Source organism: Patiria miniata, unplaced genomic scaffold (assembly GCF_015706575.1).
Source record: "Patiria miniata isolate m_02_andy unplaced genomic scaffold, ASM1570657v1 HiC_scaffold_8, whole genome shotgun sequence".
In the NCBI taxonomy this organism is placed as follows: Eukaryota; Metazoa; Echinodermata; class Asteroidea; order Valvatida; family Asterinidae; genus Patiria; species Patiria miniata.
The window spans coordinates 9,928,518-9,955,074 of NW_024037075.1; the positions used below are offsets into that span (position 1 = coordinate 9,928,518).

Genomic DNA, 26,557 nt, shown 5'->3' on the forward strand with positions numbered 1-26,557 from the left:
AGGTGATGTCACAAATTTCAGGGCTTGATGTGGAGCCCATTGCACAACCAATTTTTGGAGAAAGAACTTATTTCCGAATTTGAAACAGTTGCGGCCGAGGATGTTTCAGAAGTTTTTGGATGTAAGTCGAGGGTGGTTTTGTGATAGGATAGTTATGGTTTGTGTTGTCGAGGGCATTGCAAACGCATTGGATTGCTTCCGTCTGTCGGACATTTTGTGTACATAAAAAAACAACATCTATGCTTCTTATTAGAACGTCTTGCGGAAATTGTCTTTCTTCCAGTTTTGCGCAAAACGTCTGCTGTGTCGCGGACATATGTGAGTAGTGCGGTTACTATGGGAAGAAGGAAATAGTCTATGTATATATTATTGGGGTTTTGTGTATTTTGGGGAGAAAATACATGGTTGAACATTGAAAGTTTTGTGGAAGTGGGTCGAGATATTTCAGAGTATCGTTGTCGATGTGTTTGTTGTTTCTCATTTCTATTGGTGTGTTGTGAACCATGGTTTGTGGGGTAATGTCTGGGTCCAGTTTGGTATTGTAACGGGCCGAGCAGGCTGGGGCGTGGCGGGGCTACTAATTAAAACAACAACCAAAGAAAACACACAGTGAGCAAGACAGAATTCGGGGGCGCCTCCCAGATTTTAGTTTGATAATATACGCAATGACTATTTACAAAGATAAACCAAGAGTAAATTAATAAAAGCAGATAAATATGATATTGGGTGAAACTTACAAACTATAAGACCAGTGCAGTGGCGTGGCTGGAGGAGAGCGCACAGCAAACGGAACTTCAACGTAACAGTGTGATAACAAAAAGAAAAGAATGACCAACGCCCAATTGCGCGCACCGGCCTTATATACCCGTAAGGTGCACCCGACCAGAAAAGGTATTAAAGGAATGCAAGATATGTTTGGAGCTTAACCGCTGTGTTGCACGTGGCGAACAGAATCTTTGTTACACCACCTCCTGCTCCAAAAAGACACGTCCCGTGTCTGCGCAACAAAAATTTAGCAATTATTACAAAAAGTTGGACCTAAAGAACTTGTATTAATTTTATAATTTCAAATAGATAATTCTTCAATAATCATTAAACATCTTTGATTATCAAGTAAAAGTCCATAAACTGCTTTTAAAGTTTCCTTGTTTATAAATGAAACTCAATTTTCCAATTGTTAACTTTTAGCAATGTCATAAAAACGTAGTAAATCTTTCATCAATTCCATAATTAAATTACCTTTAAACGTTTAAATATTTTTAGGAACTTTTTAGTGTTTCCCTAAAATTCCATTATCAAACGTTTTATGGTTTTGGTTTTTTTTTGTTTTTTTTTTCTTCTTCTTCAATTAAATCTTCGATATTATCAATATCGGCATATTTTGAAAACACTTGTTCAACTTGTTTTTTTTTTTTCAAAAGTTTAACGAAAATATACTAGAAAACAATTACATGGGTCAACTAAAATTTACTAAGTAATAACACAAAAATCTCATGGTGTGCTCTACAGATGTTAACATTCCAAATTCACCGTAATGTTGCTGTTTTTTGTTTTTTTTGTTTTTTTTGTTTTTTTACACAATGATTAATGGTACGGTTTTACACAGGATCTCTAATGACTTGGAACAGTTAAACAAGATTTATCACAATAAAAGATACAGAGAACAGGGAATTTAAGATACAAAGTCTCTCATCCAGTTGGGAGGTCGCGTTACTCGTCCAGCTCGGGTCCGACGATGACAGAAGGTGTTGTCCTCTTGAGTTGGATCCCCGGTTGTAATGTCCCCAACGACTTGGCCAAAATCGTCAGAGTCAGTCCAGCTTGCGAATTCTCCATCGGTAGTTCCGGACCAACCGGTTGGCTGTCTGTCAGCCTGAGTTTCGCCCTGGATCACGGGATTGTCGCCTTCCCTCAGAGTACACGGCTTCAGTCTGTCAAAGTGGACGACTTGACGCTGGCGAGTAGTACTCGGTACTTGGACTAGGTAGTTCGCGTCAGAAAACTTCTTGAGAACTTTGCAAGGTCCCCTCCACTGACTTCTGAGCTTTGGAGAGAGTCCGATGTATCTCGCCGGGCAGAACAGCCACACGCTATCTCCAGGCTTGTATGGACTTCCATACAAACGACTGTCATACAGTTTCTTGTGTCGTTTCTGCTGCCCGTCAACATGCTGTCTCGCCACCTCAAAGGCCTCCTCTAACCTTGTCTTGACCTCCATTGCGTAGGACTCGGGTCGCTGTACTTTTGCGTCTGGTACTGGACCTGCAAGTATATCTACAGGCAAATTAATCTCCCTCCCAAATACTAAACTATTTGGGGTAGCTCCTGTGGTTTCTTGTTGAGATGCCCTGTATGCCATTAATACATATGGTAAATGCTGATCCCAGTCACTTTGATCCTTGCTACAATACATGCTAAGCATTATTTGTAATGTTCGATTAAAACGTTCCACTAGACCATCTGACTGAGGGTGGTAAGCAGTGGTTCGAGTTTTATCAATTTCCAGTAACTGGCATAGTGTACTGAATAATTTCGACTCGAAGTTTGTACCTTGATCGGTATGAATTTGATTAGGTACGCCATATCTACAAATAAACTGTGTAACCAACACAATCGCTACAGTTTCAGCTTGTTGGTTTGGTAACGCATAGGCCTCAGCCCATTTGGTGAAGTAATCCATTATTACGAGTACATATGTATTACCATCTCTAGTAGCAGGAAAAGGACCCATGATATCTAGGGCTATGCGCTCGAATGGCGCGCCAGCTGGTGCTAACTGCAGAGGTGCTTTGTACTTTTGTTTGGGAGTTTTCCGCGCTTGACATGTGAGACAACTTCTGACCCACATTTCGACTGAATGGCGATAACCTACCCAATAGTAATTCTTCTGGACCTTTATTAGGGTGCGTTTTTGACCAAGATGACCACCTGTACGGGTGTCATGACTTTGTTTCAAGACCTCTTTTTGCAGACTAGACGGAACAACCAACTGAACATTGACTGACCTGTTTTTGAACTGACATCGACGATAGAGAAGACCATCTTTCAACAGAAGTTGGTCCACAAAGACTTTGTTTCTCGTGACAGACCTGTGACTTCTTTACCCGAGGGTCGTTGCCTGTTGTCATCGCTAAGCCAACGCATTACTGGTGCCAGGATGGGGTCCTCACACTGTGCTTTACGGACAGTCGTATGGTTCCAACCTGTAGTAAGAAAAACTCCACAACAAACACCGTGAGTAACATTGGAATTACAATCAGGTTCATCGCTCGGGCGTCTGGACAAAGCATCTGCATTACGATGCTTACGTCCTGGGCGATGTTGGATCTCAAAATCAAATGTACTGGCAGCCATTCCATGGTGACTCGCGTGACATTTGAACAAAATGTAAAGTTTTAATGCATTACTGTTGTTAACCTGGCATTTATTCAACTCAAATAAGCATGTATTTGAGTCAGGGCATTGTGAATGTATGGTTTAGTCTTTATATGATTACTTTAAAATCGCTATTTTTTCATGTATCACAGTTTCTTTGACGTGACTCGCATGACAGGATAGAAAAAGGGATTTTTGACATCCCTTGATTCAAATAGCTTTTCCTATGGATCTACCAGTGTTCTAAAAATTATTCTTACAGAACTTGGAACTTAATACCCTCACCCAATACATGCATAAGTTGTATTGTGCCAAATATCCCTTGTTGTAAGAAATGGCCTGAAGAAAATGTGACTCGCGTGACACAAATGCGTGACTTGCGTGACACAGTAGCTTTTTACTTTCACATTATAATTGTAATTTTAGTATAACGAATCAAATCATAATATTATATTAATAAAAATGATTTACCTGTGAATACCTTATGAAAGAGTGTGAAAACTGCTATTTATCCTTTACGAATGCAAATGTTGGGGGTGGAAATCTGGTTTAAACCCAATATCCTTAACAATGACATAGAGAGAAAAAAATGTTTTGGAATTTTAGTTACGAAGTGATGTCATCAATCCACGGGTGATTATTTCAGGAAAACGGTTGTAATTCTTGGTCATGTAGAGTCACAGTTTCCTTAAATTGTAAGATCGAGCTGCAATTAATGATGCAGTTGTATCGGAATGTATACAGTACAGTCGAATCTCGTTTGTACAAACTCTGTTAATACAAAATTCTGGTTATAACAAACATAAAGCCTTAGTCCCGACTGTGCATTTATGTGCACAATGAATGGGACTGATGTTCCTCTTAGTCCAAAATTCTGATATAACAAACAATTTGGCTAGGTCCGAACGAGTTTGTATTAACGAGACTCGACTGTATATACATTTGTAAAAAACTGATTCAATTTCTTGTTACATAACTAATGCTTTTAAAGACTTAATTCCAATTCTATAATTTAATAGGGCCTATGGCATTGTTTCTTTGTATTACATGTAAATGAAACATTCCTGGCTTGTGACCAGGCGCGGATCCAGAGGGTTTTTTTGGGGGGTCAACCCCCCCCCCCCCCAGCTCTGTCAAAAAAAAAATTCTCATACAAATTCCTGAAGAAAAAGTCGAACACCCCCCCCCCCCCGCGTGACACCCCCAAAAACATTATTCAAAATACGGTACACCATTCTGTAATGTGTTAATAATCGTCGAATTTGAACAGCGCCCCGATTGAAATTGGTACCAGCCCCCCCCACCCCCCGTCCCCCCCTCCCCAGTTTTTTACATTTTCAAATTATATGGCTGATGAACCCCCCCCCCCCCCCCCCGCTGCGAAAATTCCTGGATCCACCCCTGGTGACTCGCGTGACATACATCATGTGTGACTCGCATGACATTCTTGAGATAGTTTTTTCTACAAGGAATGTAGAGCAAATAAGAATATTCATACTTTTATTGATAGACCACCACTATTTCATTTACAAATATCAAACACTAGCTGAATCCCTCTCTAGTTATTAAGTAATCTGAAAAAAAGTCATTTTTTGTGACTCGCGTGACATATTTTTGAGGGTGTTTTCACGATGAAATAGTGGGAAAATACTGAAGACATTTCGAATAATTCTCAATGTTTTATCAAATAGACTGGAATAGCTACCAAATGTATGCAGATAAAGCACAATCTTATGAATGAGCTTCAATTACTTCCTCAGTTTGTGATTTATACCACTGACCCTCCGTTTCGCCCACAAAATTCATCCATGTTCAGGAGGCTGAAATTTTAATTCAAATGATTTATTTTAAAAAATCTTTTGAGATTTAGATGGTTTCAATATTCCTCTTATCAAATATAACTGACAAAAATTTATTCCTTTCACTTCAATTTTTGAGTTTGGTGATGACCCTTACATGGAATGGCTGCTAAGTATCTCCAACCATCGTGCCATCTGTCCTTCTATTTGTTTACTATTGAATAGCCATTGCAATGAAGCATGGTCAGTGCGCACTGTGAATCTTCTACCATAAAGATAATGTCGAAAGTACTTGACATAGGTTACTACAGCTAGTAGTTCTTTTCTAGTAACACTGTATCGACGTTCAGCTTTGGTCAACTTACGACTGGCATAGCTCACTACATGCTCACTCCCATCTACCTGCTGAGAGAGGACGGCCCCAATACCATCATTACTGGCATCAGTGTCCAAAATAAATGAACGACTGAAATCTGGGTACTTAAGTATGGGAGCAGATATTAAAGCGGATCTTAACTGGTAAAATGCTTGCTCACACTTATCATTCCAAACGAACTCAGTGTTTTTCTCAGTTAAGCAATGAAGAGGTGCGGCTATCTGGGCAAAGTTATCCACAAAACGTCTGTAATAAGAACAAAGTCCTAAAAAGCCTCGGAGTTCTTTTACGTTAGATGGTATTGGCCAATTTCTTACTCTTTGGACTTTCTCAGGATTGGTAGAAATTCCATTTCTAGATACAACATAACCAAGGTACAACACTTCAGTTTGCATCAGTGTACATTTCTTTGGCTTTAGCTTTAAACCTGCCTGTTCTAATGTGTGCAGAACAGTGCTAAGCCTAGCGAGATGTTCATCAAAAGAGTTTGCAAATACAATTACATCATCAAGATATACTAGACATGTTTTCCAATGAAGACCTGTTAGAATGCGCTCCATCAAACGCTCAAAAGTGGCTGGAGCGTTGCATAAGCCAAATGGCACTACGTTAAACTCAAAGAGGCCTGTGCCAGCTGAAAAGGCCGTTTTTGGACGATCAATGGGATCTACCTCCACTTGCTAGTACCCACTAGCTAAATCTAGAGTACTAAACCACTGAGCACCATGGAGAGCATCTAAGCTGTCGTCGATTCTTGGAAGAGGATATGCATCTTTCTTCGTTATGTTATTGAGTTTACGGTAATCTATACAGAATCTTAGACTACCATCCTTTTTACGTACAAGTACTACAGGGGATAGCCATGGGCTTTGTGATGGACTGATAACTCCTTTGTCTAACATATCATCTATCTGATCCTGAACCTCTGATCTTTGATGGCAAGGTACTCTCCTAATAGCTTGTCGGATAGGAGGGTGGCTGTCACAATAAATCTTATGTTGTTCCTGATTAGTACGACCAAGTTCGTTTTTTCTTGCAAACACAGATTTATGGCTACGCAGTAACTCACAAACTTTTTGTTCTTGATCTTTTTCAAGTTTGGCACATGTACGATCTAGTAAATCTTCGAATTCTTCATCTTTACAATCACTTAATACCTCATTGGTCTCGATGTAGTCTGACAATTGTGAAACATTGTGAGCAGGCTGAAGTAAAGCTAGATTGGTTTCTTTGTAGATTACAATTGGTTCTGGCTGTACATTAAATACTCTCACTGGGACATACTTGTTGTCTGTATGAACCAAGGAACGGGCTACACAAATGCCTCTGTCTCTAGTCACATTACAGGTTGGTTCAACAATGCCCGATTTACTAAGTGCATTTCTTGTCCTTACTCTGCCGGGGATAATAACCTCTTGCCCGGGCTGTACAGTTACAGTGTGATCTACAACAATGCGACAACAATGAGAGGAATTAGCCTCTTTAACTGTATGTACTGTTACACCGTCTACTGTTAGGTAATTCTTACTCGCATTGATCATACATTCATGGAGGTCTAGGAAATCCATTCCAAGAATACCTGCTGGATTTATGTCGGCCACTACAATATTATGCGTGGTTTCTAGCTTCCCTATTTGTAAGCTTACTGAGATCTGCCCATTTATTCTAATTGACGTTCCATCTGCAGTAACCATTGACAAATTGCATGGTTGAATTTGGTTTTTGACTTCATCTGGGAAAAGTTGTAAAACCCGTGGATGAATGACTGAATAAGACGAACCAGTGTCAATAAGCATTTTAACGGCAACTCCATACGTAACAGTGAATACATATAGACTGGTATTGGGTTGAGTCTTTTGCATACCTGGTGGTTGAGCGTCGACTCCACGAACAACCTGATCTAGTTTAACGCTTGACTATTAGTTGTTTCAGCAAGGTTTCTATCTGTGGGCATGACATTCGATTCAGATTCCCTTTGTTGTGGAGGCAACTTACAAAACCTACGAATGTGACCTGGCTTTCCACAATTGAAACACCTCCTATCTTTACGTTTCAGAGTTTCTACCAAACCTTGAACAATTTTGATATTCTCTTCAAGTTTTTGCTCTAATCTACTGATCTTTTCATCAACACTCACTGATGCTGGTGAATTTGGCTCTTGTAAGCTTGCAACGCGCTGCTGCTGCAGAGCAGATGTTGTCATGCCTGTCGCGCTAGCTTCAGCTTGTAAAATGTCTTCTTCGCGTTGTGCTGCATGAAGAGCGTCTTTAAGTGTATGTGGGTTTACGCGCCGCACTTCTGCCCTAATGGTTGAGGGACGCAGTGCATCAATGAAGTAGCTAACTGCTAAATGATCAGTGCTTGTTGTCTCCATTTGCGGGTATGCATGAGAAATAAGACTGCGTATATCTTGAGCGAGCGCTGCTAGCTTTTCACCTTGTTTGCGTTCACACTGCTTGAGTTGTGATCTAAATGTATCTACGCTATGTGCTGGGCTAAAGCGAGAGCGCAGTTCACCAACAACAAAATCATAATCATGTTTATGTACATCTGGGATATTTCGATACAGTCTAAGTGCTTCACCTCTTAAACTGACAGCAAGTTGGGTAATTTTATCACCACCTTTCCAATCATTGACTTCACAACACAAATGAAAATGTACAATCCAATCTTTAAAATTTGTTGTCCCGTCAAAATTGCCAGGAAGACGCTGTTTGGATTTATCTACATACACTACACTAGCATTACGACTGTGATTTGTCTGTTCTGTTGGGGGGTCATTCGTTGAACAATTTTTTTCTCCAACATCACGGGAATTTGAACGGTGCTGTCCTCGAGCCACTCCCTGCACAACTTCACAATGAATGGTACTTATTTCAGCCTCTAATTGAGCGATTTCATCTTGAATGGATTTTACATGAGTTGGTGTGGATCGTTCTAAACAAGGATGATCCATATCTGAGAGGTTCACCCCAGAAGTCTGCCTGCTATCCATAATTTTAATATATGTGCTTAAAACATAAGTTTCAACTCGGATATGAGATCCGGGCCACCGCTGCCACCAAAATTTGTAACGGGCCGAGCAGGCTGGGGCGTGGCGGGGCTACTAATTAAAACAACAACCAAAGAAAACACACAGTGAGCAAGACAGAATTCGGGGGCGCCTCCCAGATTTTAGTTTGATAATATACGCAATGACTATTTACAAAGATAAACCAAGAGTAAATTAATAAAAGCAGATAAATATGATATTGGGTGAAACTTACAAACTATAAGACCAGTGCAGTGGCGTGGCTGGAGGAGAGCGCACAGCAAACGGAACTTCAACGTAACAGTGTGATAACAAAAAGAAAAGAATGACCAACGCCCAATTGCGCGCACCGGCCTTATATACCCGTAAGGTGCACCCGACCAGAAAAGGTATTAAAGGAATGCAAGATATGTTTGGAGCTTAACCGCTGTGTTGCACGTGGCGAACAGAATCTTTGTTACAGTATAATGATAGGTCTTATGATGGTAACCCACTTGTAGATAATCTGAGCGGTTCATAATGCAAATGCCCCTGCCTTTGTCATATGGTTTGACTACGATGTCGGGGTTTGTTTTCAAGTTTGTTTATGGCGGATAGTTCTTGCGTGGTCATGTTTTTTTTTTGCCGTTTTTTAGCCTGATGTGGGCCAGTTCGAATTTAGTGGCTTCCAAATATTCTTCTAGTGTTGCACTAGGTGATGATTTTGGATGCCAGTTTGATGGTGGTTTGAAGGGATGGTTTTTGGAGCATTTGTTACGCATTAGGAATGCAATTCTTAGTCTTCGATTGAAGGTATTTATGTCACTTACAAGTGATTTGCGGTTTGGTTTAGCAGGGGTAGGTACGAAAGTTAGGCCTTTTCCTCAAGCAATTATTTCGGTTTGCGATAGTGTTGCTTTGGTTAGGTTGGTTATGAACGATTGACATTGTTCTGCTAATGAGCGCAAACGATTGGAGTTGGCTCGTTTGGTTTTGGTTATGCAATTGTCAGAGAAACGGTTGGATTTTTGTTGACTGAGTGATCTCTTGGATTCTTTTTTTAATTTTCTTCTTGCCATTGCGATTGAAGGATTTGTGGTTTAAATATAACGGATGAGGTAGAATGGGTTATATTCAGGAGGTTAGGTTATTTATTATAATGAACTAAAAATAAAAGCTGAGTGGTAAAATATCTCTTTTGAGAAGATCTGGTGGTCCTGAAAAGAACGGTTTGGTTTTATGGTTTGGAGATCGGCTAGTATTGGCATTTTCGCTTGATGCCTCTCGATGGTTGATGTGGTCTTGTGAAGAAGCTCAGAACTTGTTAAGCGGTGTGATGATCCTGACCATGGAAATTTTCAGCAAGTTGTTCTTGGGCTGAGCGTCTGACGTTGGTCAGCTGGGCCTAGGTAAAATGGAGGTGGTGCTCGTATTCTTCTAGCGTTACCCTTGTGAATAGCAGCGATGTTCTTTTCTGGAGATGTCAAATTGTTGACGTTTTCTGCCTAAAGTTTCACCTGTTTGAATTATTCCTCGGTAATCGGTGCGAGACCGTGGTTGGTGTGGTTCTTGATGTGGATGGGCTCGAGTCCAGTTCACAGGATAGAAGAACTGACTCATCGTCGCTTGGAATGCTGGTGGGGGACCGTTGCCCGCAGGGAATGCCGGATGAGGTGGAGCTAGATGGAGAAGGCGGCGGCTGGCTGGACCTGCTCTTCTTGCTTGTCTTGGACTCACTTAGCTTGGACATCTTGCGAACTTAACTGAAAAATAAAAAAGGAGAAAAGGAAAAAAACAACAACTTTAACACAAACAAAAGCTGTTTCGGAATGTGTACTCCGAAACAGCTTATTAGACAATCGTGCAATGTTGAACCAAAATAACTCAGTAAACAAATAAAAACATATTAGAGTAGATGATGAAGATAAAGGCAATTACAAAATAACAAGTAAATTGTTCCAAAAAAAAATAAAAAAATCAAATTAAACAGGCTAACTGACACGAGGAAAAACAATTCAACGAATCAATTCGTGAACACCTGAATTTACAATGAACTAAAAATGCGTTTGTGGACACACACAAGCTGTTAGGGATTTTTGAAATGACTGACGTGTAGCAAACCTGTACAGGGTGAGTCAACAAAATGGAAACTTTTTTTTCAGCCCACTGGGTAAGTCGGTTTCACAACACAGTCTAAACAAGTTTGCCGACAGAGCTAAGTGAAGTAATATCACTGAGATTGCATGTGACCGGTACTTTGGTTTTTTTTCTAAATATGATTGGAGAACTTGGTAAGTGGATTACACAAACAAATGCTTAGCTGAAGATATACCACCAGTACCGGGGGAGGGGGGGGGGGCTGGTACAATTTTCACCAGCCATTATGCAAACTACGCATTATGTACCCATTTTCAGGGCGCATTGTAAGAGTTTTGGGGCTTGGTTTTCATATCCTCATATCAGATCTCTCTATACCATTTTTTTTCATCTCGGGGGGCAAATTAATGCTGGAGGGGGCACATTTATGTCCGCAAAAGAGGCCCTTGTGTAAATCTGGGGGAAAGTGACCCCCAGCCCCCCCACCCCCCCCCCCCCAAGTTCCTCCGCCCCTGGGCCAACCTAAAAAACCAAATAAATTTTAAGTTATTCATTTGAAGTTTTTTAAAATACACCTTTCTTATATTTTAACATGCGAATATTACGTTTTCTTTGAGTACAGTACATACTTTAAGCACATCACTTACTTATTTATTGTACAGCCCTACAGCACCATAACAGCTCAACATGGCCGTTACCCGTATATTTCAAGTCCTGTTCTTCCTTCAATCGGTGGCTTTACTCGCATATATCATTCGTAAGTATTGTCGTTCTTTTTTTCCTACCATATTTTGTTTCAAAACGTTTTAACTAAATCAATGCGACAAGACTTTGGATATATGCAAACCATCGCGACAAAAACTAACCATCTATAAACTAAACATCTATTATTTAGCAGGAGCCAGGGATTATTATTTTTTTTGGAAATGACCAAGTGTTTGGCGGTTATTTTTTGGAAAGGTTACACCTTAGGGGAATTCCAATTGGCTAGTCTTAATACCTGGTGGTGGACCTGGATACCAGGAGCACATACGTGACGTCACACCAGGAGATGCAAAATGCAGCCGATGCACAGTACCGAGAAGAACACAGTCCACGTTTAAGCTTTTTAAATGAGTTCATATCATCAACAAATGAACATTTACAAGAGATTTTTGAATAGGAAATTCGACCTCAAGGACCATTTTGAAAATTGTTTTGTCTGATTTTCTTCAGAATCGCTCGGCAACTCTAAAAATTATGTTACGAGTAAAATAGAAATTCATTTACTTCAAACCAAAGATCCTATAGCGCCGCCTACGGCGCTATAGGATCTTTGCTTCAAACATAAAGTTGTGAGTGTCTTGTATCGACCTTGTTAAGTTGTGCAATAGCGGGCTCATCTTATAGCCACGCCACATCTTACGCCACCTAAAAATCATTGCGCAAGTTACGCCATTATTTATTGCGCAAGTCATAAGTGAAATGTTGCACAGCGTCAAATGCTGCGCAACTTACGCAATAAATTGTGGTGCAAGCAGAGTTGCGCCATTACGTACGGTTTCGTGAAATCGGCTGCGGGACCATGGAATCTGTTTGTTGCCTAGCAACTGTATCATCCTTCAGCAACAGCCTTTCAGAACCTGATAAACTTACTTAAAATGAATGTACAACAGAAATGATCATTTTTTTGGTCTGTATGTTTGGAGGCTTACACCTTTGGGTATTCGAATTGGCTAGGCTTATGGTTGTCTATAGGTGGACTTGGATACCAGGAGCAGATAACTGACTTTACACAAAAAGATGAATCCAATGCGCAGCGTTGAGAAAACTGCCCATATTTAAAAATGATTTCCTTTCAAGCGAGTTTACATAAAACTTCAAGATGAGATATCTAAGTAATTTAAATAAGATATCTCACCTCCAGCATCATGTGATCATAATATTTAAGATGGTTTTTTTTGCCTAGCAGCCGCATCATCCTTAGCAACAACCTTGCAGAATCTGTTAACTTACTTGAAATGAATCTACAACAGAATTGATCATATGTGTTTAGTTTATATGTTATAGTTTATAAGTTTATACTTTGGGGTATTATGGCTATCTGGTGGTGGACCTGGATGCCAGGAGCAGATAAGTGACGTCACGCTCGCGCGCTTTTGTTTTTATCGCACGCCTACCAGTACCATGCACGGTCGATATACCAACAATAAGTAGAACAGCTATTATCAACTTCATTTTCAACACCTGCAACCAAGAAAAAAGAACAATATTTGTTTTGCAAGTCCCTTTCTTATGTTCAACTTTTCAAAAGCGTATCGATGTTTTGGTCTGGGGAGCGGTAATCTTGTTAAGGCTTTTGCGGATCGCCAACCTCGTTTCCAGGATCTTTTTTTTGGTAAGGTTATTCATATAATTATGTTATTATTTAAATTACTTTATTTCTGTAAGAGTCATACACTGAGAACACCGTTTCCCAAAATTTTGTTTTTAATTAGGCTTTCATCAAACAGTTTTTGGAAGATGTGGTCCCGAACCGAAGTTTTGTAGTTATGTGATTATCACTTGTAGTTACCAGGCCAAAAATGTAGGCTCATGAATATCCAAATATATAATTAGCTCGCTTGATACAAATTCGACACCAGATCTAGCGCAGAGCCCTGCAATTAGTAGGTGTGGGGTAAGTCATCCTTTGTTTGAGGATTTTGTGTGGAGAATTGAGGATTAAGTTGTCGATCAAGTTCTATTTATATATAAAATAAACGCTTAAACGATGTAATAAAGATGGTGGCGGTGTCTGTGCACGAGTTCCAAGTTGCACGCGCGCGTGTTCTCCTTCTCGCTGTCGAGGTACACATCCGCGTTCTCGTTAGCAATATATTTATAGATAAAATAAACTCTTAAAAAAATTAATAAAGACGGCGACGATGACGTCACTTATCCAAAATGCCGGCATAGACAATAAATGTGGACATGACAACGATTTATATTGTTTTACCACGATGGCTTCTTCATTGTCTGTGCCATGTGTATTCTTTGTTTAATAAAAAAAATTTAAATGAAAAAACGCTTTAGAGTAAACACTTTAGAATTCAATAAATGTCCCACGTCGCGCGCTGGGTAAAAATAAGGATACGTGCGACGTCTGCACACGACTCTAAACAAAAGAACAAAGTGGAGGAAATAGATCGACTCCAGAGAGGTAACTACATGTATTTTATACAACATTTTCTTATCTACCAAAGGCACATTTATATGTTATTTTAAACGTTACAATAGTGTGCCTGAAACTAGGCGCCACTAGTCTTTAATCATCAATGTTTTCCTCTTCATCTGTCACTTCATCTTGTTGGAACAGTCCGTCAAATTTGGTGCAGGTTTAGGTATTACTTTGTTCAGGGCTATGTATACTCTCGTGCCTTTATTCATTTTTTCTTCCAGATCGTCCTTGATGAGTACACTGTTAAAAAAATGTCCGTTTATTAACAGTTGATTCTATTGTCAATTGGCATTACAGGAGTTACTGTTTTTGCACAGTATATTCTACTGTTTCTTTTTTCTCTGTACATTAACAGCAGATTCTACTTTATTTGATATTGTTCATTTACAGAGGATTCTACTGTTTTGCAACAGATGATTAAGTGTTGTCGTTTTGTATCCTAACAGCACATTCGCTGTTTTTTGGTTCCTTAACAACTCTCTGTTGCTGAACAAAATGTTGTTTTTGTTTAAACGGTGATTATTTGATGGGGGCCGATAAACGACAAAGTGTTCATGTTTGTATTGAGGATTGCGAATGACAGGTCCTGTGTGAGCCTCAGTCCACAGATATTCTCGTATAATGAACGTACTTTACATGCAGATACTTGTAACACGTCATGTTATGGCGGTGCTATCGATAAAACCCATGAAGGTGCGAATGTAGATACTTGCACGTTGGCTTACGGCGAGTCATGTTGCAATGACAACCAAGCAACTTTCAAATGTGTTGTCGTTGACAATCAGGCTTACAAACTGAAACCGCTTCTCTTTAGCGCTTCTCCTTGAGAGTAATATTCATTTACAATACAAAATACAAACATGTAAGCAGAAACGGATAAGAAAATTTGCTCCAAGATGCTATCGTACGCATACGCATGGACGCAACGGGAAGTTGTATGGTAATGTATAGTCCGACTCCCGCGCGCGCCTTCCTTGACAACATACTGGTACCCTTCAGCGTTTATGCCACAGTAACGTTGCACTACTACCGCCTACCAGTGAAAAATCACGCGATACGGCCGAACCCTGTACAAAAACGATGATTCTCTGTTGACCGACAGCGATGTGACTGTGTTCTAACAGAGTCAGAACGGGGGGCTTGTTCAAAACATGATGTTCCTTGTGCGTCCACAAAATTTTAGTTTAACAGCGAATATACCGTTACCAAACAGAGAAATGGAGAAAACTGTACGTAGGCAGTAACAAATTTGTAGATTTACAGAAAAATCCGAAAACAGTAACATCTACTGTAAATTTACAGAAATTTCAACAGAAAAACAACTGTTAAAATAACGCAATTTTTTACAGTGTATCATCACCTTTCAGATGTAGGTAACTTGACAAAAAATCCTTGTAGGTGTCGAAAAATATTTGCTTGACTATCCAGAATGTCTTCTCCTTGGCTTTTTTCTTGGTTTGGTCTTCACCCATACCCCCATTGACGTACCTTTCATATTTTCACTCCACATTTCCTCAGTCGCTTATTTTATATATTCCAACCAGTCTCGATATGTAGCATTGTCTTCCAATTCATCTTCATCCGATAATTTGTCTTCTTCTGCCTCTGTTTCGAATTCAAAATCACCATCCTCGAAATCATCGTCCTCATCCTGCGTAGATTCAGTTCCATTCGGTTTTCTATTTCCGAATCATCGGAATTATCCATGTCAAAATTTTCAGGATTGAATAGTTTCAGTTTCAAGATCATTGTCAACTTTATTCAGTTTTTATTCTGCTTCAGCATTTCAAGGGCGGATCCAGAACACAATTTTGGGGGGGGGCCAAAAAAAATTTTGGTACCCCAAAAAAGTGGGTCAAACAAATTACGGCGTGGGGTTCGGGGCCCGCTTAAGGGCCCGAAATTTTTTTTGATTCTAGATGCTCTGTGGTGCTATCTGAGGCAATTTCTGATCACTTTACCAATGTTTTTTTGAGGAAAAGATGGTGGTGTGCTCATTGCCTGCCTTTATTGCGATGTCACATCAAACAAATAAAAAACATTTTGGTCCCCCAAAAAAGTGGGTCAAAAAGATTACGGCGTGGGGTTCGGGGCCCGCTTAAGGGCCCCGAAAAATTTTTGGATTCTAGATGCTCTGTGGTGCGATCTGAAGCAATTTCTGACCACTTTACCAATGTTTTTTGAGGAAAAGATGGTGGTGTGCTCATTGTCTGCCTTTATTGTGATGTCACATTAAAAAAAAAAAAAATTGGTTTCGTTTTGGGGGGGGGGGGGCCATGGCCCCCTTTGGCCCCCCCCGGATCCGCCCTTGCAGCATTTGTACTTTCTGCATGCCTCCGTAGGTATTATCTCCGTCCAAAACGTTTGTCACACTGGTAACAAGCATGGGGTTTCACCAAAGGAAAACGTTCATGTTGAATCTTTGAAGATCAATCTCTGAATGTCAAGAAACGCATGATATCGTTTGAAATATGTTACTTCTTATTTTATGTATACCTTTGCTCTTTGTGCTCATTTACTTATTTCATTGCTCATTTTACTCATTTCATTTCAGTACACATGGCACAGAAAATGAAGAAGCCATTGTGGTAAAACAATATAAATCGTCATGTCTATATTTATTGTCTATGCTATCATAAAGGATAAGTGACGTCATCGCCGCCGTCTTTATTCAATCTTTTAAGAGTTATATTCTATCTATAAAGATATAGCTAACAAGAACACGGATGAACCTCGACGGCGAGAAGGAGAACGCGCGCGTGTGCAACATAGAACTCATAAGCAGACACCGCCACAGCCGCCGCCGTTTTTATTACATCTTTTATTTATTCTATCTATAAATAGAACTTGCTCCCCGTCAACTTAATCCTCAGTCCTCCACACAAAATCCTCAAACAAGGGATGATCCACCCCACACCTACCACTCTTGCAAATTTGATAGCCACTGCTGATGCATCGACTGCAGTCTCAATTTAAATGTGTCACATTTCGGCACATTAAACTTAGACAAATCCAGAGTTTAAGATCGTGCAAGGCAAGATGGAAAACAGCATGCCGCAGTAAGATCGCACCCATGGAAACGAGGCTGGGTATTCCAGGCTGTGCGGGCCGTTAAAGCTACATTTGCAGCTATCAAAAAAGTAACTAACGTAATATTGTTGAAAAACATACTTGGTTAATAGATAGTAAGGGGACTAACCTCCCTGCGAAATTATTTTTTCTGGCATGTTGTATTTTAAAGAAATTAACAAAAGAAGGCCTTTCCAACGGATGCACTGTTCGAAAATTCCGTTATAGAAGTTCGGCTTTTTTTATTCGGCGAAGCACACGCAAGCGATGACACGACTACATGCGCACACGGTTGCTATAATTTGTCGGATCAGTGCGCGACATCCGTAGCTGCAACCGGCTCTGTGATACAGTATCTCGGACGCTGAATTCAGGCCCAATTCAAAACAGATTCAGCAACTTTTGATTTGAAATCGAGATCCTAGAATGTTGTTTTTCTCGAAATATACAGCTGAAGCTGAGCTGAAACTTCATCAGGTTACTAACTGTTGTTCAGCAGCCTTCTTTAGATTTTGAGCACGTAAGTTGCTTACAAATGTGTATGGATATGCGCGGTGCTTTATAGCAACACGTTTTTACGCATGACGCAGTGTGCACTACGCTCACAGCCCATGGTGTAAGAGTTAACCTTTACCTTGCCGAAACATCGTAAGTGAGGGTCAATCAACTTCACGTACACAAACAGAAATGCTCATCAACGAGATTACAAAGTACAAACATGAGTTATAAATGAATGTTTGAAATGCAAACTTCAAGGAGTGATGCCCCAAACATACTGAATTTTCTGACCGACAAAATGAGTACATTTTAAGCATCATTTTGTAGTTGCTGCAGCACAACTAAATGACGTCATTATATCGAAAACAGGTCAACTAACATTCCTCCTAAATTTAAGGAACATCATCAGAAGCATATGGAAATTATGATAGTGCCACATTTCAACCCCCCCCAACTCCCACCCGCAGTCCTGACCTAAAATACCCCGGTCTTAATAGGGTGAAGTACATGTATACTCAGTATTAACTTTTGCACGTTTCTTGCCGTCTCGGGCGTTCGCCATCTTGAGCGACACTCTTTGTCCCTGAAATGATGACTAGGTTTTCCAGACGCGATGTGACCGAGCTACTTTAAAAGTAGAAGTTGGAGCAGCATTGTGCAACCCCAAGGCCATTATTTGCCAACATTATACCTTATAACTACAAACGACGCCTTCTTCTGAGCCTCCTTGTCCAACCCCAGTATTGCCTGTTCCAGGTTATAATGGTGACTTTTAGACCCTCTCAGCGCGTGAGCCACAGCTTCATTAAGTCACGATTCGCATCAAGTTGCCCATGCCGAAATGGTAAAACCAATACAAGTCATTTTAGGTTTTTTTGCGTTTCTTTCGCAGTCAAATTACCAGAAATTCACCACCGCTCTTTGAAAGATCGTTACAAGAAATCTCTGGCATGGCCGGCTGTCAAGCTTTAAGCAAGTCTTCAAAATGTTGCTTTTATATGTTCCACGGGACCTACCAGCTCGGCTCTATGACCACTGATGTTTGTAGGCATTTGGCTGCAATGCACAAATACCCCAATCCTGCTCTTCCCTCTTTTCATTACTCCACTATGATTTGCATGCAGTAAGCAATTCTTTGCTAATCACCGATGCCATCTTTCCTGTCACTCTGTGGACTCTTTCACTGAGATGGGGAAGAACGTCTTGATGCAGGATGTCCACTCTTGAAAGCAAATGTCATCCCCGCCTGAGTTAATAAGGAACTGATGTCAGTGATGCAGATCGAGGCTTGTGTAGGTGCAGGCGTCGCTATGATATATTTTGTCCCTGGTTTAGGTGTAGGCCTCCAAGATGGCCGTGATGGAGGTGACAGCATACCTGTATTTTAAGTAAACTCTTTGTTTTCTGCCTGAGTGTTGCAACTCCTCTTGTCCTTGCTACACGTCCTTTCATCTTTCAGAACACATCTTCGAGACTGATCTGACCATGAGCAATTGGTATGCTTTATAACTATCACTATCCGAAGTCCCACATGGGTGATGTATGTTGAAGAGTTACGGTGCCTATACCGTAATATCAATAACAACGGGTTTACTTCAGCTACCGTTGGGGCAGAGCGGTCTAACTGGAAGATCATGAGTGTGAACTTGATCATAGGGGCATTCTAAATAGTAAACGCATTTTTAAATGTCAATTATCAGAAATGTACTGAATAATTCTGAAAGAGGCAATCGTTTGGCCTCGACAAGCCGATCCGATACAAATCACTAGTTCTGCCCCCCAAAAGGTTTTTTTTTCAAAAGTGTTACAAAAATTGAATGAAACTATTGGATTGCATAGCCTGTTTGAGCGATTTTTCCGCTTTAAATCTTTCTCTTGCACCATATATACAATTTAAAATCTCGTATCGAACAAAAGAATGAGCATATTAAACAGTGGTGTTTAATTTTTCTGGTTGCATTCCATACAAATGTTCGTTTTGCGTATATCAACCAGCTGAGTGTTTTGCAGTTTGAAATTCGTGGAGTTTTAATTAGCGAAATAAATTAACATGTTGGAAATACTTCTAGTATATTGAATATTTAAACCCGTTCTTTTTCAGATTGGTCCCGCAATTGCGATTCATGTGTAATTCTGAAGACTGCAATGATAAACCAAGCTACGGGCAATGTATACAGCAAGGCAACCAACGTCCCGTTTGCAAGTACTGAGCGTGGACAATTGTCGAATTGCACACTTTATGACATCCTACAGCGACCCGGTGTAGTAATGTTGACAACAACCAACCTGGGCTTCCTAGACATGACCATGAACATGTTGGCGAGTGTCCGTAGGGTGGGCATCTGTGTCAATACAACTATCATCGCTGAGGATAAGAAAGTATACAAATATCTGCACAAAAAAGCTGAAGGGGACCCAGCGGTGCATGTAGTGATGACCAACTCTGGTCTCATGCAGAGTGGCGAAGTGAAGCGCAAAAATGCCCGAACCTATTTTGACCTTCTGAAGAAACGCCAGGGGTATGTTTTTAGTCTGTTAGAACAAGGCTTTGAGGTTCTTTTCACGGATTCTGACACCTTTTGGTTCCGAGATCCCTTTCGGTATTTTCAAGGAGACTTCGATATGTCTATGATGGACACGAACTCACCTTATCCGACTCGCACATCAAGAGCACATTACTGCGCCGGTTTTAGTTACATGAAGCCAACCATCGTGACACTCATGTTTGTTAAAGAGTGGATTCGGTCTCTGAAAGGGAAGCAAATCATGGATCAGATCGTAATGAATAAACTCTTGCAAGCTGATAAACCCGTGCATGTCAACATCAAACCACTCGACATTAAGCTATTCCCGCCAGGGCCTACGTTTTACGAGTTCTTAGCGAAGAACACCAGCTACTCTGCTGTTGTGATGCACGCCGCCAGTATCCGTGGCCACGATGAAAAAGTGCAAAAATTCAAAAGCTCCAATATGTGGTTGGTCAATGCAAGCAGTGACGAGTTGGTTGCCCGTGAGCAGGGATTGTATGGAAATAACTCACTTTCTGAACTTATCATATTTTAGGTATAGATGGTATCAGGGTTAGACTTCTTTTAGGACGCATTTTGTTTTATATCGCCTGCCTGAGCATTCGTAAAGTAGTGTAATTTTTAGACCGTTTTCACACTACAACACATGATGTCAACCTTGTTAATGGAACTGCTTAATTTTAACCATTTGTTACTTCTTTTTGAAAGGTAAGAACACAATTTAATTCTTGAGTGGGACTGAATGCAAAGATCACAAAAATAACTGCACAAGAGTAACATACTTTGCTAACGACTTTTTACGCAGGATCGAAGATACCGTTTAAAAACATTGTTCGAATTTGAATGAAGGTTTTGCAATTGCAATTTAACGTATCAAATTGGTCAGGAAAACCTGTTCATAAAGCATTGCGAGAAAGCTTCAGGTGATATCCGCAAATAAGAAAAATCCTTTAGATTCTCTGGTAGCTTTCAACAGAGCGGGTCAAATATACTATATTTTTAAAAAAACCAGGACAGGTTATGAATCATGTGCAAGTGGATGGGTTGTTGAGATAATCCCGAAGCTATATATGGCATGTTTGTTTAAAAAAAAATGAAGGCATCAGTAAATCAGGTATTTCGGTCGTCAGCTTTATGTTTGTTGTCGTTTAACAAAGTCGCGAATTAAAATCCATGAACCTAATTCTGCAACTTATGCTTTACAATTTGTGCCATTGCGTCCGAAACCGTCAGACTTCGTTAGACAACTGATGACTTTAAACATTGAAAGTGAAAAAATATTTTGCTCGACATTTGGGTAAATTAGAAACGGTATAAACACGTTTTAAAATAAGCGGGAAACCTATTACAGATTTATGATGCAATCCTTGAAATGAACCATTGCGTGCCATTATAGATATTCTCAATCTCTTTATTGCAATTTTTATTTATTGCAGACTCTTTTATTATATTTACTCTATATTGCAGTTTTCAAGGGTGTTTGGGAGCTCATATTCATAAAGAAACTGTTATTTAGGACAAACATTTCAGTGTTGCAATTGCTTTAACGTCAAAAGGTGTCAGATTGTTTAGTTTAACAACATTTCGGGTTCAAAATTTAAACAGAAAACCCCTTAAATGATGAAAATTTTCATAAACTAATGTAGAGATTCATGTAGATACAGGATTTTCCCGTTCACAAATAATACGCATTATGTCCTCATTTGCACGTTGACCCCGACAGATCGCAGAGTGTATTTATTCACTAATGACTTAGTGCCCCAATAATTCTAGAATTCTCTCAATATATTCCTATAGATCTTTTATGAGCACTTATTTTTGATACTGTTCAATGGATCAATGAGTATAGAGTATACTTTGCAGCTCCAAAAAGTAACTGACGAAATCATCGTTAAAAAGCTTACTTGGTTTAAAGACGGGGATGGCTATCCACTCCCTGTGAAATTATTCTTTCTGGCACGCATCATTTTGAAGAAAACAAGAAGGTCATTTCTAAAGATGCTTCTTGGTATTTCCGTTAGGCGTTGGTTTGTAATTTGGCGAATCCGTGAATGGGTGCGCGCAAGCATTGACTTTATTCGGGTCTGTGTGTGACATCGCGTAGCTGTTATCGGCTGAATGAGAACGCAGTGACGTGTATGTTTACAACCGTCGAGCGAGCCATCAAACTATTTCTCGATCGCTGATTGGTCCGTAGGAAAGCCTACGGAGAAAATAAAGAAAAAAGTTAAACCGCTGATACGAAATGGCCAAGACGTTAGAGCGAGTAGGCCCTATGGGCTAATTGTTATGCCATTAGAGCCCAATGTTTCGACTTAACTTCATTTTGTTCTTCACTTAAAGATAAAATTACACATGCATTTTTTGGGGGGGGGGGGGGCTGTTCAAACCCGACTTTTATGCACACTAACGGACAATATATGGTGAGGGAGATACATGCGTGGAATTAAAAAAAAAAAAAAAAAGACCCGGAACGGCTGAGGGCACTGAAAGGGCACGACTTCTTTTTAAAAATGGCATTTGTTCAGAAAAAGGGCACTTGTTCACAAAGGGCAGTCTTTACAAAATATTGGGGGGGGGGGGAGAATTACAATCACCCCAACTGCTGTTTTATTTTGAACAACTATGCAGGTTGCCCTGTTACAAATCAGCGTGCAGTTAGGCAAGGATGTCCCATGTCACCGCTCCTCAAGGGCGGATCCAGAACACAATTTTGGGGGGGCCAAAAAAAATTTTGGTCCCCCAAAAAAGTGGGTAAAAAAAATTACGGCGTGGGGTTCGGGGCCCGCTTAAGGGCCCCGAAAAATTTTTGGATTCTAGATGCTCTATGGTGCGATCTGAGGCAATTTCTGACCACTTTAACCAATGTTTTTTTGAGGAAAAGATGGTGTTGTACTCATTGCCTGCCTTTATTGCGATGTCACATAAAAAAAAAAAAATTGGTTTCGTTTTTGGGGGGGGGGGGGGTCATGGCCCCCTTGGCCCCCCCTGGATCCGCCCTTACTCAATTTATGCCGAAGGTGCAGCCGATTTATTTAGAAAAGACAGAAATTTGCAAGGCATTGCAATGCCCGGCTTGATTGCTTACAATAGCATCCGTCTCATTCAACACGCTGATGATAGTAGTCTTTTTGTTAGAAGTAATGACGAATTTAAAACTATTCATAACATTCTTAATGTTTAATTGCAAGGGAAGTTGGTCTAAACTAAATTCGACCAAGACAAAAGGTCTATGGCTCGGTAAATGGAGAAATCGTCAAGACACTCCGTGTAATTTTCAGTGGCATAACGATAACATGAACATGCTAGGAATTATTGTCGGCAACGAGGTTCCCTAGAAGACAATTAGGGTCCGAGAGGTAATAAGGTCAAGGGAATATTAGACAAGCGGTCTAAAAGAAAGTTGAGTTACAGAGGAAAAGCGGTCATTATCTTGGATCCAGTTTTAATTTCATTGGAAGTGTCAATGCAGGTTCTACAGACTTGGTCCAAAAGTTAGACAACATCATTTGGTGGGTTTTTTTTGGAACGGAAAAATGTAAACCATTAAAAAAAAAAACAGTCACTGGTCCCGTAGACAATTACAAAGGAGGTGCTGGCCTCATAAACATCCATTGTAAGCTTATGTGTTTAAAGTTACAGTGATTGACACGCTATTTATCATCCAGTGGGAAATGGAACACTTGTTTCGATTATGGATAAATAAGGCTCGGTATATCTTTGCGAATACTTATCGTTCTTTTCTAAAGATCTCATTGAGGCTTTCAAAATGGCGGGGGAAAACTAGATTGTGCACAATCTAGTGTCTCCCTCCATAAGAATAAACACAATTGTGTTCATTCTCGCATTTTAGAAGCACAATGTGTTCATTTACTAAACACATTTGAAGCTGCTGGTGAAAGTTAGGTTCTAATTGTAGTCCTCGGCTTATATCTGCAGGACTCACTCATATCAAAGATTTGGTTCGAGCAAAATCCATAATTTCCTTTCAGGAAGTGGCAGATAAATGTGACATGTTAAATGTTAAAAGCGGTAGGATTATGGCCAAAATTAAGAAACATATTAAGTATGATTTGGTTCAAGAGAAAAGACCTGGCCTCATGAATCATGTTTTCAATTGTTTTCAGTTCGTACGAATGGCAAGAAATATCATTTACAGCCATGATCTTGAATGGACGCAGATTTGGCGGAACGGGATGAAGAATAATTTATTGGATTCAGAGACAAACAATTCTGGTACAAGTTGAAACACGTGATCCTTCCTGACAAAGACGTTTTTAGGAAGACTGGTAAAGATAATGACACTGTGCGTCCCATATGTAAAACTGAGCCTGGGTCTCATCATCATCGACACTCTCCCCAATTCTTTCATTTTAATTGTATAACATGAGGAATGTCCGGAAAATAATCAATTGTATATATTCATTTAACTCACGGCACTGATACACTTTTTTCCTTTCTACTCAAAATGGTCTATTGTTTTAGTGTCAGTGTAATGTTTATCTTGAGGAATATTCTATATTTTGTTTACTCTCATAATTACATTTATACAGACATTGAATTTACTGCATTGTATTAACATGTACGTAGCGTTTCTCCCTGTTTACTTCGAATGGTTTATTAATTTATATCATTCTTAATATCTTACCTAATTTTGGTTGATGTTTTTGCTGTTGCATGCACTGATTTTGTATCATCTTGATTTGAAAATAAACGGAGTCTTTGAACTCCACTCGAGAGAATAAAATAATAAATAAATAAATTAATAAATACTTTTACTTTTCAAAGGAGGAGCTTCATTTCTGCACCTCTGAAAACATAATGAACAAACAAATATATATATGTATACAAAGTAAAAGATTAATATGACTACATTAATTGAAAATAACATTAAGTAGAAATTTATAATCAAAACAAAATTAAAACTATGATTCGAATAAAAGTAAGCAAGATGAAGAGCTATGACATTAGAAAGAATGTGGAAATTAACCAAGTTAAGTAAACTTAAGTTTTTTTGTCCTAACTTTTAGAGAGGATGTTTCTTCCGGGAATGTTGTGTTTTTCATTGTTTGGGGTTTTCCGGCCCTTATAAATTATTTGCCACCAACCCCAGGTCAGTTGATCATGTCTGGCTTTGGTTACGTTTTTCAGGCCCTGGGGTGGGGATTTTGGTCACTGAAAAAACATTAACATTAGCATTAATGCAATGGCAGTCATTAGTGCACCCCACCCTTGTATGTTGGGGATTATCATCAAAAGATTGCCTGGCTGGGGATTCTATTACTTCAAAAGTTATAATCCCAAAGTCTCCCCCTCGGGGGGTGGCGGGGGGTTGAACAATTATTATGCGCAACAATGACACTTGTTTTGATTGTTGGCTGGAAGCTAAAACTGCTGCTGAAGTCTTAGGGAAGAATGTGGTGATGGTTGGATGAAAGCAAAGTTTAGTCCATGTTTTGTCTTCGAGTGTCACTTCAATGGATAAATGGTAAGGCCCCCCCCCTAAAAAAGGCTGCTTGTCTTTTCACAAAAAAGGAAACACTTAAATAGTGTATTAACAAAACAAACTCCCAACCCTGAAAAATGGGACAAATATGAATAAAAAATAATAATCAGCCTCGTTTTCATTTCTTTTGCTTTAAATCACATTAGTCCAAACAATATTGTGATTTTTGTTGTTTTCAAACCAGTATGGTCATGGAACTGGATAAACTCTTTCTAAATTTCTTTCCATTTTTTTTCTTTCATTTCACCATGCAGAGACAAGCCACAGCTGCATGTAACTAACATGCCCATGGGAACAGAGGCACTTTCCCCAGCATGATGTACAACTTGATTTAAATCTTAAAGTTTGGAGTAGGAGAGAAAGACTTGTTGACTGTTTTGTGGAATGGCTTGAGTCTGCGCTTTGACTGACACTGACAGCCTTTGCCGGAATACCTTCAGTTTTGTGGATCATTATTGAGGGAACTTCACATGATTATGTCGGAGGTACACTTCAGAAATCCTCATTGTCTTGTGGATACCTTCATTATATATTAGAGTTTCATTGAATATATACTTTAACTCTTTCCGCTAACTCTGAACTTGGGCCCGATTTCACGATTTCATAATTCTGTGCTTATGATCACCATTTTGTGCTATAAACCACGCTCATAGAAAAACTCTGTGCCAACCCTAATAGCACAGAATCCATAGTTATGAGATGCGCGCATGCCCAGAACCAAAATTCCGGCCATGTTATTGATGAAATACGATTACTGTAAGCACATAATTTTTTACAGTAGGTACATTTTCTGCTAAGGGTAAGCACCCCACCCCACCCTCCCACAATTTTGTTCATTTTGCGTGGCACGGGTTTCCATACTGTGGAACAATTTGGTACAGTATGGTACGGTGGAGGGGCGCCCAATTTTATCCATGCTGAATTTTTTTTTCACCGAACACCCAGCCTCCATCAAACAACAACATTGTGGGTGGGGTGGGGCTTGACACCATCTTTCCATTAGGGCGCTATTCTAGATGGTCAATAACAGACAATACATAGCAATAATTTGCCTCGCAAGGGATGTTAAAATAAACAGCTAATGGCCAAAAGCAGAGTTT

General features: G+C 39.8%; 2 protein-coding genes across 3 annotated transcripts in view; one reads left to right on the forward strand and one right to left on the reverse strand.

Annotated features, from left to right (window-relative positions):
* The window catches only part of LOC119719464 (UDP-D-xylose:L-fucose alpha-1,3-D-xylosyltransferase MGP4-like), a 39,381-nt gene extending 17,351 nt beyond the window's left edge, over positions 1 to 22,030 (forward strand). For both annotated transcript variants that reach the window (XM_038188938.1, XM_038188937.1), the window contains exons 3-4: positions 11,320 to 11,414; positions 19,525 to 22,030. In XM_038188938.1, coding sequence (XP_038044866.1) covers positions 11,345 to 11,414; positions 19,525 to 20,486 — 1,032 coding nt within the window. In that variant the 5' untranslated portion in view covers positions 11,320 to 11,344 and the 3' untranslated portion in view covers positions 20,487 to 22,030. The remainder of the gene's footprint in view (positions 1 to 11,319; positions 11,415 to 19,524) is intronic.
* Positions 1,327 to 3,066, reverse strand: LOC119719465. Its single transcript, XM_038188939.1, has 2 exons — positions 3,006 to 3,066; positions 1,327 to 2,262 (listed from the first exon to the last, which is right to left on the reverse strand). Exons 1-2 carry the CDS (start codon positions 3,040 to 3,042, stop codon positions 1,673 to 1,675), a joined length of 627 nt encoding a protein of 208 aa, XP_038044867.1. The 5' UTR covers positions 3,043 to 3,066; the 3' UTR covers positions 1,327 to 1,672.
* Positions 22,031 to 26,557: the final 4,527 nt, after the last annotated feature.

What these genes read in the sequence shown, in the direction of transcription:
- LOC119719465 (XM_038188939.1), bottom strand. Translation starts at nt 3,042, where the DNA reads ATGGTCTTCTCTATCGTCGATGTCAGTTCAAAAACAG. An exon ending in CGATGTCAGTTCAAAAACAG is followed by an intron (nt 2,263 to 3,005) that starts GTCAGTCAATGT and finishes ATATACTTGCAG; the next exon opens with GTCCAGTACCAGACGCAAAA.